The sequence below is a fragment of the Miniopterus schreibersii genome (assembly GCF_964146895.1).
Source record: "Miniopterus schreibersii genome assembly, chromosome: 8".
In the NCBI taxonomy this organism is placed as follows: domain Eukaryota; kingdom Metazoa; phylum Chordata; class Mammalia; order Chiroptera; family Miniopteridae; genus Miniopterus; species Miniopterus schreibersii.
In genome coordinates, this window is record NC_138109.1 from 56504363 (window position 1) to 56521023 (window position 16661).

At 40.8% G+C, this 16661-nt stretch overlaps 1 protein-coding gene across 1 annotated transcript in view; it reads right to left on the reverse strand.

The window, feature by feature from the left end:
* LOC308561118 (uncharacterized protein) overlaps nucleotides 1–16661 on the reverse strand; it is a 115107-nt gene that overhangs the window by 46825 nt on the left and 51621 nt on the right. The window contains exon 6 of the mRNA XM_081145686.1: nucleotides 243–535. Coding sequence (XP_081001812.1) covers nucleotides 328–535 — 208 coding nt within the window. The 3' untranslated portion in view covers nucleotides 243–327. The remainder of the gene's footprint in view (nucleotides 1–242; nucleotides 536–16661) is intronic.

Here is a 16661-nt window from a genome sequence, read left to right on the forward strand (position 1 = left end):
ACAAAGAAGATTTTAGAGACAAAATGAATAGATTGCAGAGGAGGAAAGCAGCCCACAGTCCCCTTTCACCCAGAGAATACAGCGTAGACTTTGTCTTATCCGTCAATATCGGTACGTCTGAAAAGCTAAATATGCACAGTGCTTATGTGTCTAGACAGACAGACAGTTCTAGACAAATCGTGGGGCTGAATTCTTATGCTTTGGAAATATCTTAAACAAAGCCACTGCTGTGGTGGTGTTACCTCGCACATGCTCGTGGCTCGAATGCAGCAGGAATTCCAGCAAGCAAGCGTTTTCAGGTTCGGATGGAAGGGGAAGGATCTGACACTACAGAAAAGTTTCTTGCCGTTCGCCTCCCCTCCCCGCGGCCGCGGCACCTGTCTTATCAGCGGGGCGCCGCGCGGGGTGGGCCTCAGGCGCCTGGGCCCGGGATCCTCCAGCATCATCCTTCATCCGCGCTGCTCGTAATGGTCCATCGCTGGCACCGTTACACCTGAACACTCCGGTGCTGCCAAACACCTGGCTTGATCTTCCACTGTCCAAATGAAAAATAAGCATAATCTGCTTTTTGAGGATACAGCAAATGAGGGAGTTCATGACAAATTGTGTTGGTTTATGCGGAATAGTGATAATAAGATACAAATGAGAATTTTTTTTTGCTTAATGAATAATACTAATCACGTTTCAACAAATGCTGTGCCCTTCTCATTAGAGAGACTGCATAAAATCAGCTTAATTTATTTGTGACTAGTTATACAGAGTTTAAATATTTACTAGAGATTTACTCAAACGTTTGAGAGGATTTTAAACATTTCCTGCCGTTGAAGCAGCCTGCCTAGTCCTGCGGGGCGCGGGGACAGCTCTAACTTGTGGGAGTGCTCTGATTTTGCCGTGCGACATGAAAATCCTGGCTTCAGAATGAAGAAGAAAAGGGTATTATTGATTTATATACTAATTCTTCAACTGCTACTCATTTTCTTGATTCCAGCTTCCAAAGTTGTTCTCCCCGCATCCATCACCGCGGTACACTAAAGGGGATGAGCATCTTTTTCAATAAATTATAGAAACTATGACTAATTACAGTGATATTAACTATGCAAAGTAATGTGTAACTTAAAATGGATACGTTCATCATTTCAAATTATGCCTTTGACTTTTGATGGTCTGATAAAGGCATGCTCTCTTTGTACTGAATGTGGACTATGTTTTCTAAGAAGCTCTTTGCAATTCTAGAACTTCTAGAAATTCAGTATGCTTGTGAACATACTGACCTACTAAAACTAACCCTCCAGAACCTTTTCAATAACCCAGAGCGATTAAAGGGAAGATAAGCAGATAGCCATGAGTGACAGGGGTGGAGAGACACATACATGTTATGCCTCCCTGGCAAGGAATTAGATATGAGAGGTCTGGTCGTGGGAAGCTTTGCTGAAATCACTTTTTTATATTTTTCCAAAGCGTTTTGACTCTGAATTATTTTTGTTCAGTCCTAATGGCAACCTTGGGGTTTTAGCTACCAGTATCCTTATCTTCTGGATGAAGACACGGAGGCACCCATGAGTTAAGTGATCTGTCCAAGACCATGAGGCTAATTAGTGACAGTCCAGGACTCTACCTGAGATTTTGTGGATCTAGTCCATGTTATAGTCTCTAGGCCAACAGAACTGATATATAACCTCATGAAAGAAACTTTGACAAAACTTCCAAAATTTTTCATTATATATATATAAGTATATATATATATTTTTCAATATAATTTGTTCCATTACTCATTATGTATTCATTGCTCAGTCCACAACCATTTTCAAGCGCCCTTTCCGCGTTAGGCACTGGGTTAGATCCCGCAGGTAGAGTGTAAGGACACAACCCTTATCTTACAGGGTCCTCCCTCTGGTGATGAAGGTTGGCATGTAGTCAAAGAATTATAAAACAGCACAGGAAGGGATAAAATAAAAGTTTGTGTGAAGTGTTATGGAAGCACAGAGGTGAGAGAATTCTTTCTAAGGGACAAGTAAAGAGGGGGTCAAAGGAGGATTCTCTAGAGGGGTGATGGTTAAATGTAGCCTGAAAGAATCCCCAGGCTTTCTCCCAGCAAACAAGAGCAGGAAAGGCACTGCATGTGCTTGAAATAGCCAAGCGTGAAGGGCGCAGTGCCTCAGGGAAGAGGAGGCTGGGCAACTAGCAGAGGGTTCTGTGGAAGCCTTATATGTCATCCGAAGGAGTTCAGGCTTATTGGGATGGTGCAGACCCAGCGGAGGGTTCTCAGAAGAACAGCAATGGGGTCAGTTTTCTGTGTCAGCAAGGTCACCTGGAGAGGGTGTGTAAAATGGAATGGAAGAAAAGGCACTGGTGGAAGAGACCAAGTAGGAGGCTATTACAGTGCTGTAGGAGCAACCAATAAGGGTCTGAGTCAGGACTGGGGAAGGAAAGGAGCTGGGTAGGGGAAATGGATTTGAAAGGTATTTAGGAATAAACTGGTTTATTGAATTATAGTTATGACATGCATAGGCATATTTCCCCAATCTTCTGTTTCTTTGGTTCTTCTATGTTTAAGTGACATGACTCAGTAACCCTTAAGCTTCTAGAAGAGAAGAATAAATGTTTGTCAAAGGGAAATTCTTGTTATTCTTTTGAAATTGCACCTATACACTGCTCACATTATAACAAGCGAATTCGTGGATAAGGGTTGACTTATGATTGTCTGACATGAAGTAACATGATGGACTTTCCTCCAACTTAGAAAGAAACCAAACAACTACATCACAATAAAAAATACTGTGCCTATAATCTCATATGCTTAACAGAAGAATATATTAAATTCTAAAATATACCTTCCTCTAGATACCAATTGCAAACAACACTGTGAACTTCAAGAAAAAGATTTGTCCCCAACTATAATATATAGCCTAGATTTTAGGCATTTAAGATGGTATATTGTGTTTCAGGGTAGCTTATCATGACATGACTCAACATTTTAAAAATGATTGTATGCTAAATGGGTTAATTATGGACTCTGGAGACAATGATTTTCTTCAGATTCTGCCTCTACCATTAAGCTACATGACCTTGGGCAAGTCATCTAACCTCTTTATGTCCCAGTTTCCTCATGTGTAAAAGAAGATGAGAAATAATAACTACTACAAAGGGTCTTATAAGTATTAATAAGTTCTATGTACAAAGCTTAAAATAGCTTTGACATTATTATTACCATTGCTGCTATTATTGTTAAATTAAAGAAAGACAGGCTTATGCCTTAACAACATCATGTGGTTCTACTCAGTACTCTTAATTATGAAGATAATAGGCTGGCTATCTTCAAAATCCAAAGTAAGATAACATCATCATTACTAATTACAATGAGAACAAAGGAATTGTCTTTCAATCATAGCCAGGTTCCTGACTCTGATTTAAAAACATGGTTTATTTTGAGAAGAGCAATCTCAAGAGATTAGGTCTGTTTCAAATTATTTTTTTCTAGTTATCTTTTAAAGCCTGTTAAATATAGAGCATACCTTAATTTATACAAATACTTTTTTTGAACTTAGTGATGTTTCCAATCTTGAGGTAAAAAGGCTCACTCTTTTTCTGCCCAGTATTGTTTCTCATTTGGCCTAGGTCTATTTTTTTCAAACTTCAGAAGATATTAAATCTACTTATACTCCTGAGATTTAAATCAGTGCTTTAAAATAAAGGAAAGGGAACATTTACTGAAAACATAGTAGATGCTCAATAAATGCTTGTCAGGCTAGACTCCAATATGAGCAGATAGGATGCTCACTCTATAGATGCACTCCTCTATAATCCTCAGGACATTAGGTGAGGTAGCAATTATTTCTGCTGTGCAGGTGAGAAAGGGGAGATGCAGGGTCCTGCTCACGGTCAGACCATTAACAGGTGGCTCAGAAGGAATTCGCCCTAAAGTCACCTGACTTTAAGTCCCTGTGCTCAACCTTAGCAATCAAAGTGATTCTTGGCCTTCAGTTTTTCATGATGAAAAATCCTAATTATAATCTTAGGCAAAGTTGGCTTCTCCTGTGTGTTAAGTATTGGATTAGACTTTTCTCAAGATATTCAACTCCATTATGTCTTTTTCTTCTAAGGTCCACCCAGCAGCCTGATCAACATGCAGAAATTCACATACAGATGCAGATACATCATGGTGGAGAAGAATATTTAAAATTTTTTAAATTCTCACTGGAGGATATTTTTTCTCATTGCTTTTCAGAGAGTGGGAGAAAGAGAGAGAGAGAAGGGCGGGGAGGGGGAGACATCGATGTAGGAGAGACACATGGATTGGTTGCCTCCTGCATGAGCCAGGACTGGGCAGGGATCGAGCCTGCAACCTAGGTACACACCCATTGATGGAGATCGAACCCAGGACCCTTCAGTCTGCAGGCCGGTGCTCTAACCACTGAGCCAAACAGGCCAGAGCAAGAGAGGAGTGTTTTAAACAACCCTCTAACTATATGGCATCTTTATCTAAAACTCAGTGCACCGAGTGTATGTGGAAATTCAGAAACTAGCATGATTTTAGACCTTGGTCTTCTCAGGCACCTTTCAGTGACTGCATGTACTCACATTTTATTTCTGATATAAAATAAAAATTGGTTAATTAAATGGAATTTAAGAGATCACTAAACATTTTTTCAAAATATTTAATGAAATGACCCTTTAAAAAGAACCTATTAGCTGTCAGATGCCTTTCAAAAATATGTAATGCATCTTAGTTATAACAGAACAAACAAACAAACAGCTGAGGCCTTTAAGGGACCCCGAAATCATAAAACTTTAGGCCTCTTTGCTGACACCAACAGCTTTCGGCCTCACTTCACCCCTGGACAGTTGGCGCCCAGAGCTGCAGCCTTGAAAGGCAGCCGGCCGCAGCTCTGACTGAAGTTGTTCTGGCAGCAGAGGCCCCTAAAGCATCTGATTATTTTAAAATGTGCTTTCATTGTGCTGCTTGCAGCTGTGAGTTAATTTTGTTTTAAAAAAAAAAAAAAAGTATTTGCTTCTTTAAAATCCAGGTTTTTTTCCCTCCTGCAGAGCAGCTGCGAGGAGAGCAGCTCCGACTTGAAAAGCCCCCTGCCTCCCTGAGAGCAGCGCTTTGGGAGGATGCCTTCCTCACCAGCAGGGAATCAGCACTTGGCTCCAGAGTGCACAGGCCGCCAAGGCTCTCCTCGTTGGCTGATTTGTGCAGACAGGCAGGGGGATGGACCAATTGTAGAGCTGTAGAATTTAAAAAGGCCTCTGGACTCTCAGCCCTTTTGACAGGTGAGAAAACTCAAAAGACAGAGAGGTTAACTGGCTGGCCTAAGATTCCACATCTGGTTAACGGCAGCCCCACTGTGCATGTAATCTGGAACTAGGAGCAAGGGGATGTGTGGGGAAATAGAGACAGAGGTGCCATCATTAGACACATTCTGCCAAAGACCGTTCTTCTTCCCCAAGGCAGTATTTATTATAGCCGTTTACTTGATATCATAGCCACTGGCTCCCCTGTTCCTCTCCAGTTCCATTTCTGAATCACCTTCTCCATAGAATCCTGAGTTACGTCTCCCTGTCCTCACGCTTTGCCTCCGGCTTAGGTCCCTGAAAAAGTGCCCTTTTTCCAATGCACCATGCCTTTCGTTCTAACCAATTTGATGTAACTGTGACTCATTAGATGTGAATGCATGCCCAGTTTAAATGTACTTTTAGCTTTTGCAATCCACATTGCCCGTGGGGTTTCTTCCTTTGACCACACTACCAAATTAGACAAAGGAGTTCTAGATCCTGGCTTTCAAGCTTCTTCAGTCAGCATAAGATATCCAGTGTCTCTGTGAATCCTCCTGGGTTTCTATATGTTCAGAATGAGCCACATGGTGATAAACAGTAGTGATCAATCCTGTCTCTGACATTGCCCCATTAGCAAGAGGGTAGCTCTGCCAGTCACTTGCCAATCAATTTCACAGGATATAGGTTGTGCCTCACCCAACTCAAGTCTTCTAATTAATGGAGTGACAAAATTTTGACATTTTGTTGGCTACCCTGGCTCTTGTGGGAATTGGGGGAAGAGAACTGAAGGAGGTTCAGAAGAAGGTGGGGAGTAAGGAGAGAAAAGCACACACTGACTTAATGGGTCTCTGCCAGTTTTAAGCTAGTAGAAATTTTTCTTTAAATAAAAAAATTTTCTAATTATAAAAGCAATATGTGTTTGGTGCAGAAAATCTTCAAAAAATACTGGGAAACAAAGAATAAAATGAAAATCACTTTAAGTTTAGTCTGTTTTATTTTTGTGTAATGAAAGCCTCAATGTCATTGCTTAAATGATTAGAAATATGTTAGCTCATTCTAAAATTAGGACAGACTTGATTGACAGATGGGACAATATCACCAGATACAAGGTCTCGAGCCACCAATGCTCAGCCTTCTGTGCTCACCTTAAGGCCAACTTTCCCCTATGGTCACAAAATCACTTCCATTATCACCTGGGACTGCATGTTTGCCCATCAATGGTCAGGGAGAGAGAATGGGTATCTCCTACCCAACTAAGTCTTTCAACTCTTTCTAATTGGATCAAATGACATTATATACCTACCTCTGAGCCAGACATTAATGTCAAGTTGATGCTTCGCGCTAAATGGCTCAGGCCTGAGTCCACCTCTAACCTAATAACTATAACTAAAGGGATGGAATCATTCTGATTGACCTCAGTGATGGACCACCCATGGAACTCAAGGTGAGAGTCGATCTCACCAAATTGCAAGGCTCCTGCACATGGTGTGGAGGTAGGGGGGATAATGGGATGGATGCTGGGAGTCAATCACAATGTCCTCCATACACTAGTAATCTAATTGCCTAGGGAAGAACCATTGTTGGTTTTGCTATCTCCGAACACACACAAATACTCTATGCATTAGTCTGTGTGCATATTGCAAATCAGAATTTTAGTGTACATATTCTTTTATGGCTTCTTTATTTTTTACTGAAAAAAATGTCATTAGAATTTTCTCATGTCATCAAGTGTTCCAAAAATTATTTAAAAGGCTTCATAGAACTTAAATAACCCCTGAGATTTGGACATTTGTTAAACTGTTATATTTTTCATCCTTAAAAATTAAGCTACAATAAATAAATTTGCACATATATTATTGTTCACATATAGGCTGCTTTTCATAGGATAGAGTATGAGAAGTGGCATTGATGAGTAAGAGCATAAGCAAAACTCCTGGATACTTATTACAAAATAACAACTTAGAAATGCAGTGGCAATTTTATACTCTGGCAATAGTACATATTAGCATATTTAAGTATCTACACCTGCTTTAATTTTAAAGCCCCAAAGTATAAAAAATTCGTTTGAATTAGTAGTTAAATCTTTGGGAAAGTAAAAGGCAAGGTCACCATATTTATTTAAAACTTGGAATTCAGAATATAGAAGCTCTTGATTGTTTTCAATGCATGATGGCTGCACCTGTCCTAAGAAGAAACAAAATAAGGTCATATTTGTTGAAAGAAGAGAGCTAAAGCCCCCTCGGTATCTACAGTATGCTACTCTATTAGTTTCGACTCTTCGATATGAAAATTACAGGCATGCAATTTGAGCTGCCTTAGGCAAAAAGATAAATGTATTCGCTCATATGACAAGGACAAGTAAGAGAGTAATTGGGAATGACTAGAACCAAAGATCTGATGGTAGTAGGATCTTTCTTCTCCAATCATTACCTCGCCACTATCTATGTCTCCTGTTGCAAATCAGGATTCTCCGAGGAGCTGGACCCCAGCCGCCGGAAGCTTCTGAGTCTGCACTTTCTCGCCTTTACCATGAGGAAGCCTCACCCTACCCACAGTTTCAAAGACCTAGAGCTATACGCTGATTGCTTAGGCTCAGTTCCTCTGCAGATCCCTTGCTTTGGGGAGAATGGAGGTGCGCTTCTGTCGAGCAACCAGTTACTACTTGATGGGCAGCCTCTTACATCACAGACATGATCTGAGCAGTTCCTCTAGCGGAGGAGAGTATTTGGGGAAGAAATGGAAGGCATGCTAAAGTGACACAAGTAACTTGTCTTATAAATATTATCTTTTAAAATCCTTAAACAATTCCATTACATAGTTACTAACATAAATGTGTAGAGGAGGAAACTGAGACTCATAGAAATAAAATTAATTGCCTTGGATCCATCTTTCTCTCTCTCTCCCCCTTTCTCTCTCTAAAATCAGTTTAAAAAAGAACACACATCCTCAGGTGAGGATTAAAAAATGAATGAAGCCCAGCCTTTGTGACTCGGCGGTTGAGCACTGACCTAGGATCCAGGAGACCATGGTTCGATTCCCGGTCAGGGCGCATGCCTGGGTTGTGGGCTTGACCCCCAGCAGGGCGCATGCAGGAGGCAACCGATCAATGACACTCTCATCATTGATGTTTCTATCTCTCTCTCTCCCTCTCCCCTCCTCTCTTTGAAATCAATAAAGATATATTTTAAAAATAAACAAATGAAAACATTATTTAGCAAGATGCCTATTAAGTAAATAAAGATACTAGTAGTTGGATGGTAGGCAATAACAGTCACCTCCCACCCCCTCCCCCCGCCCCACACACACACATACACACAAATAACCTCCACGTGTGGCCATACAGTGTCCTGGCTTGCCACATATCCATGTGAGAGAAAGTTTCATGTGGGTCCACCATCAGCTCTCTCTCTGAGCCACAACTGCCTGGGGCTGCTACAAATCACAGGGGAATGGGGAGAAGGGGCAGGTTTTGGAGGAAACAGACAGCCTTTCCTTGGCCCTCCCAGGTCAAAATCTAACATCCACTCTAGGAACATATGCTGAATTTCCATTTGATTACCCTTTAAGCATTTTCTCTTCTGTAGTCCAGGACAGCAGGTTAACTCTTCCCTAACGTGCACAAAATGTCTCCTTAGCATCACAGAGGCACCCATAGGCTCCGTCTAGTCCCTACATCTCATTTTGTGCCCTTGGGGAATCATATTCGGACAGACTAAATGACTTCCCAGAGTTAAAAACCAACTAATGTCATAGGCAAATTCAAACTCCAGCCTCACGTCTCCCAGGCCAGCGATCTCCCACTCACGCGTGGGTGTTTCAGTCACTCCAAAGAGAAATAAGCTCTTCGGGGGGAAATTAGCATCAGGAAGCAGCTCCAGAGAGGAGGGATAAAGGACCGTGAGGATCTGCACAATTGCAAAAGAAGAACAGCCCATCATCTCCTTGGAAGGAGATGGACATGCACCCAGCGACAGCAGTGGGAAAGAGTAACGGAGGACAGCAGTGGAATTAGGACTGAAGTGAAGTCAGCAAGCTTTTCTTACATACTGATTAGGTGCCAAACACCTTTTATGTGCAGGGTTCTGGGAACAGGGCAATAAACAGTGCAGATATGGTCACTGGCCTCACAATGATAGCAATCTAGTGGGGAAGACAGATCTTAAACAAAAAGTCACGGGTGTGATGACTATTTTGAAAGGCCATGGGCAGGGTCCTGTAGGAATGCAGGTAGTGGGAATGGTGGTAATAGGAATTGCTCAGAAGAGGGGAGTTTAAGCTGAGACTTGAAAAATGAGTAGATTATATTCGGGAAAATGTGGAGTAGAATAGTGGCCAAAGGAAGGGCATGCATTAAGGCCTGGAGGTGAAAGAAAGTAAGGATGTGGGGATGTAAAAGCGGGTCCCTGTGGGTAGAGCAGAGAGTGAGGGAGAGGGGAGAACAACTGCCTGGAGAGATAAGTAGAAACCGGAGTATGTCGAGCTCCATGAGCTATGTTCAAGAATTTGCTCTTTATTCCAAGGACAATACAAAGTGTTTTAAGCAGGGAGAGATAGAATCATCTCTGCTTTTAAAAAGATCATCCTAACAGCAGCATTGAGAGATTAGAAGGGACTGGAGCTGAACATAGTGAAAAACCTCTCAGGAGGGCCCGTGCAGTGGCCTGATTAAGCCACGGCGGAGGCTTAGGTGGAGTGTTGGCGGAAAGGAAGACGGGGAGACTCAAGATTTGCTGCCATCGTTTCCTGGACCATGCATAGCAGGAAAAGGAAAATCAGACCTAAGGCCTGTACATGAGGGGGTCTCTGAGAATTAGGACAGAAAAGAATCCAAAATGCCTCCCATTTACGAGGAAAGGATTAGAGAAAGGAGTACAGAGAAGAAAAATAAATGTAGGTGCTGTATTTCTAATTCGCAGACAATATTTCCTGGCCAGATGCAGCTGTAGAAATTTCAGAAACACCCACTAAAATCATAAATGAAAATCACATATTTGTAACATTTAATGAGAATACAGGCTGAATTTACAGCTACTGAATGTGCACTGTGGATGGAGATGTTGATTTACTCATGGAAGATGGAAATATATATGATAGAAGAAAACAATACACAGAAATGTGATAAACATTTGCATGAAAATGAGTCACTGGAAAAGCTCGAAACTTCCACAATACTTTATGCACCAAATTATCTTCAGAGCAGTCAAAAAGAAATAGTAATAAATAATAATAGTGCATTTTCCTGCCATTAATTTTTTTTTTTTTACAAAACTTCTGTTGACTTCAGTGGAAGTTCTGCATCTAGAATGTGGCCCAGGAAATTTATAGTCTGTAACTCAGAGACCAAAGACCTTGAACATCAAGAAAATCTCTTACCCTTATTTATATACACTGTTCTTTATCACAAAGGAAGAGCTGGTACCCATTCCAAGTAACCAATCATTATGCAAGGAATATTCTGACTCACCCAGCATCCCTAATCAGTAAATGCTGTGCCAATGGAAAGAGAGAGGGAAGAAGTCACAGCATCCATTAATAAAAAATGACTGGGGCTTTCTATCAACAGAAGCATCATTAGGAAACGTACGGTAGGAAAATAGTAGGCTGTAGATTTGTGGTAGCAGGGATGGCAATAGAATACTAACATTTATACCCTCTTAACCACTGTGTTTTAAAATGGTGTCAGATTTCAGCTAACTATACATGTGCTTAATACAGTACTTTCCGTTTCCAATTTCTTGCTAAATTTCTGACTACAGCCTCAAAAGATAGGACTACCTTACCTGACCCTTTGGCACTCCCTCTGGCCTCCAAACACAAATAATTTCTTTTTTTTTAGGTTTTATTGAGATGACATTGTAAAAGTTTAAAGCGTACACCTTAATGATTTGATATATATATCAAATTGTGGTGTGTATATATATATATATATATATATGAACATTGCAAAATGATTTCCACAATAAGTTTAGTTTAAAAATATAGAATACTGCCCAGCTGGTGTGGCCCAGTGGTTGAGCATCCACCCATGAACCAGGAGGTCAGGGCACACGCCCAGGTTGTAGGCTCAGTCTGGAGTAGGGGGCGTGCAGGGGGCGGAAGATCAATGACTCTCTCATCATTGATGTTTCTATCTCTCTCTCCCTCTCCCTTCTTCTCTCTGAAATCCACAAAAACATATTTTAAATATGTATAGAATGCTTCCTGAATGTGGGTGTTATCTTTGCACAGGGGCCATGCTAATCTTCTCTTTATCATTCCAATTTTTTAGTATAAGTGCTATCAAGACCATCACCACAGATATTTCTAAAAGGTAATTGATTGTCATTGTCTGAGCATATCTTCCAAAAATGCATTGGTCAATTGTTGGCAAAAGATTAATCAGAGATGAAGGGGAAGGCCCTCCGATTAATCCAATACTTTCTTGAATAGTCTCCTCTTTGCTGCCCTTTTACTCCCAATCATAAACCCTCGGGTAAATACAGAAAATATGATTCACATCTCCAATAAACTGTGTAATCTGTATGTCAACTGAGGATGCTTCGTGGTCACACAGTAGACTTGTAATTCCAAAGTAACTGTATTGCATTTTGAAAGAAAACAAGCCAGTCATGTTTCATTAACAGAAAGCCGTCTTGAGCACATCTCCTGGTAGGTTAAATGGATCTGAGTCTTTCACTGAGAATGAATGGGAGAATCATAAGTTCATCTAAAATGCCTACAAATCTTAATAGAGGGATGAACTAAAACTACAAAAGCCCCCACTACTGTATAACTTTTCAAGTATCACTAATGCACATCACCAGTGGATTAACTAATAGTATTCTGCTTTAATAGCATTTCTGCCCTATCATTAACCCAAGCATGGTCCATAAAGTTACTTGACTATCCATAAATAAGCTTACTAAAGTTTATGTGATTTCTAGTTCTATCACCTCAGTAAGAAAAACAGCATCAAATTTCCCATCCAGGCTCAATTGTGTGGATCTGAGGCTAGGGACTGCATAATAATATCAATGGTTATTCAAAATGAATTCAAATTCCCACCGTGTCGGTATTCCATGCCTTGTTTTCAAAAGATCATGCTTCTGATCCTAATTCTGCATAGTAAAATGATATTGCTTCTAATGATGTTTTACTGTTAATCTATATTCTACCTTAAGACAGAACCTGGATAGATGATGTTTTCAAATCACTACCCAATCTATACTAGAAATTATACTGGTTTTGATAAGAAGTAGTTGGAATATACCACCCACTCCCCCCAAAAAAGTCCTATTTAATCCAATCTTCTATTGGAATTCCAGGATTTATGTCACTATTATAGAAAAACTCATTTTGGTTATAGCACCAACATGGCCAAATAAATGACTTCAAGATGCTAGAAGAAAGTATTTGGCCAAGATAAATAGGTGTTCAAACAGGCCTCCCCAGCTTGCTCATTTTGCTATATGGAAAATGAACTAACCGAGTTTAATGTACACCAAATGAGATTTGGAAGTATGTTCTAATTCACTTCATTTTGTACCAGGAATGAGCAGTTTTTTATTTCCCTGCTTCCACCTTTAACCCCTGCTGTGCAGTCTCAACAAAAGTGGTCAAAGCGATCCTTTTAAAATATACATCAGATCATGTCACTCCTCTGCTCCGAGCCCTCCCATGTCTCCCATGCTATGAATGGTGCAAGCCAGAGCCCTGGCAGTGATCGACAGACCCTGTACACTCTGGCCTCTGGTATCTATTTCCTACCCCCGTCTTGCTCACTTTACTCCAGTTCCACTGAGCAGTTTCTCAAACATGCCCAACATATTCACACCTCAGGGCCTTTGCACTATTTGTCCCCTCTGAGCAGAACACTCTTTTAATATTCCCATGACTTATCCCCTCACCTCCTTCAGATCTTTACTCAACAGTCACCATCTCAACAGGCAACTCTGTCCAACCTGTTTAAAATTCTATTTCACCCCCTCTCCCCACACGCCCAACTGCCTCTTGTCCTATTCTATTTTTCCTCCGCAGCAATCATCACCTTCTAACATTCTACATAGTTTTCATATGTTTCTCTATTGTCTCTCTTCCTCACTAGAATTTAACTTTCACAAGAACAGAAATTTTAGCCCCTTTGTTTCACTACTATATACACAGAACTTGACATAAGACACAGCACATGGTAGGTGCTTCATAATATTAGTTGTGCCCTTGCCAATGTGGCTCAGTTTGCTGAGCATTGTCGCATGCACTGAGAGGTCACCTGTTCCATTCCCAGTCAGGGCACATGCCCAGGTTGCGGGCTCAATCCCCAGTAGGGGGCGTGCAAGAGGCAGTAAATTGATGGTTTTCTCTCATCAGTGTTTCTCTTCCCATCCCTTCCTTTCTAAAATCAATAAAAACATATTTTAAAAAAATAATATTAGTTGAATGAAAAAATGAATTCCAAAGTTGCTGAATGGCATAGATGTAGCACACTGAAATTTGGCAGATGTTTTACTAAAACTCATGATTTAAATTCTGTAAGCCTCAGTTTTCTCGTCTGTAAAATGGAACAATTATAGTATCTAAGACTTAAGGCTGCTGAAAACATTAAAGATAATAAATGGAAAGCAGTTAAGACAATGCCTTGCATATTGATTAATTATTTTGATTAGTCCCAAAGTAATGTAAGTAAGAATAATAGAAATAGTACCTAATATCCATATAGAGGTTTACATTCTATGAAGGACACAACTGTTTTCATACATCTTCTCAGGATCCTCCTAGATTCATTCCAGGAAAATATTAATAACTAGACCCTCAGTGTCCGTGCCTTGGTAATGTCAGGCACACAGCCAACCACAGGCTGTAAAAGATAGAGGCAGGATTCAAACTGAAGTCTTCTGTGGTCAAGCCCTGTGCTCTCTCCTCTATATGACAGAAAGAACACATCACTTCCCGCTCAAGGCTTTAGCAGAATGAAAGGTCTTTGAAGGAATGTTTTTGTTTGGTTGTTCGTTTATTGAGTCTGGACGTCTGCATAAAATGTGGCTAGGTGAGCAGTAGTCATCAACACCCAGTATGGTCTGCAAATTCTAAGTAAAGACTCAACCACTGGACGACCTCTCTTCACCCTTGATCATTGAGTCAGTCATATATGTGCAGTCGAGAATATTTTTATTACCTATGTGTGTCCCAACATGCCTATAAACACCACAAGACAAGGATCAGGTTTTTTCAGGGGAGCTCCTCCACTCCTCATTCAGTCTTATTTATATGGTAAGTGTGTAGTGAATTTTTAATGAATAAATATACCAGTTTTTTTAAATGGATGAGTTTACAGGCACTGCCTAGCTTATCTTCCAACACAAATTGTCTCCCTTCTTTTCTACTTAAGTAACTAGAGTACAGGCAGATGTCTACAGCATCCTTCCCTGCCCCTTCCCCCCAGTTGTGCTAATTGTAAAACTAGTTCCCCAGAATGTTGTGCACAACAGAATTACACCCGTAGGAAATGCTGAGTTAAACAAGTTCAAACAGGTGTTTTCATTACAGTACTTCTCAGGGCCTTTACTACACTAATGCACATTCCAAATCCTCAAAATTTAGACAGCATCTACAGCATTTTGCAAATTTATTGGATCATGCATCCCACCAGAATCAAAGCTTTTTCCAGGGAATTTCTCTAAAGTCAGTTTTCCAGAGAACATGTTTATCTGTAACAAACATACTCAGGGGCTTCAAAAGTAGAATCCATAAAAAATTCAAATGAAGCCCTGCCGGGCGTGGCTCAGAGGTTGAGTGTCAACCTAGGATCCAGGCGATAGGGGTTCGATTCCCGGTCAGGGCACATGCCCGGGTTGCGGGCTCGATCAATGACTCTCTCATCATTGATGTTTCCATCTCTCTCTCTCCCTCGCCTTTCCTCTCTCTGAAATCAATAAAGATATATTAAAAAAAAAAAAATTCAAATGAAACACCAGGAACGTGAAGAGGTCAAAGAGAGTCCATATTTCCATAAAGCTGGATAGCTTGCAGGGCATCTTTACTTAGATTTACTATTTACTTTCTATTAAGCCTAATACTAGGTTTGTGTAAGCCCACAGGTACTGAAAAAGCATTATTTTGGAAGATGCTTTAAAAGGCTAATTTTTTAAAAAAAGAAGAAGGCACTGATTTGGGGTCTCACACAATCTCATGGACTTTAAATAGAAAGCCAATGCCCCCCACAGTTAAACTGCCGATGGGGGGGGGGCGGGAAACAAAGGATGCTTCTGTCCTATTGGTCTTACCACAGGGTCTCTGGACCCAGGTAAATAAAAAGATCCATAAATAGGCAATTTTATCCAAAGACCTTTATCAGTTAATTGCATCTTACTTAATTTTATTTATCAGATAAGATTAAATAAACCTAACAAGGTATTGAGGGCACAGGCCACAGAACTTACGTCGTTAGATGAGGCCAAGAAGAAGATGGTAGAGGGCTGAGGTCTGTCAGGGGAGGAAAGCAGTAACTGAGGTCCTTGAAGGAGGTGAGTGGAAGGTGGTATCAGAAAGAAGGGTCCAGTAAAACAGGAATGAAAGAACCTTGAATTCCACTTTGTCCACTTTATATTTAGCCTCATGCTGGCTCTGATGACAGATCTTGAGTACTGGGATTTTCATAGGAAAGAGTAAGCAGAAAGCCAAGAGACCTACTAACCTGGCTATGCAGATGTCATTGGCTAAAAATGCAAAGATACATAGGGAAGGAAGTAGTGTCCAGAAAGGACACTGCCTTGAGCAAATACTAGAAGTTACTGATAATATGAGGTCCCCAGAGCCTCTTATCGACATTCAAAGTCAAAATGAAACAAAACAGCCTCTTATCAGGTTTATCCAGGAGTATCCCATTTCCCCCTCTTTTTCCACTCCACCCTACACCTCTGTCTTCAGCCATAGCCCCTGAATAAAGAAGGGATAGAAACTAGCCCAACTGTCTCTGCTGTGTGACACATTTGCATATGCATATTAACACGTGCTTTCTTCATCCCTATTGCAGAAGGCCCTATGTTTTATTTTTTTAAACTATAGAATTATATGGACTCTGAAAAGTATACAAATCCCCTCCTCTCCTTCTGAACGTAGACAGTTTACGAATTGTTAATGCGGCCACTTGCCTCTGAGACGTAGTCTCCTTGTGGAGACCCTTCCTAAACTCCAAATCTGTCGTTCCACACCTGAGTCCAGCTCCTTTCTGTCCTCTGCATCCCCACTCTGCTGCTTCTTCCAGGCCTTCGCGAATGTCTGCGGTGGCCTTCTCTGCAGGCAATCCCCATTAGCACAGCTATTGGAGGCAGAGACGTTCTCTTAGGGCACCTCATTTTGGAAGATGCTAATCTAATAGGAAGATTTTAAATGGGTTAACCCTAAATGAGTCC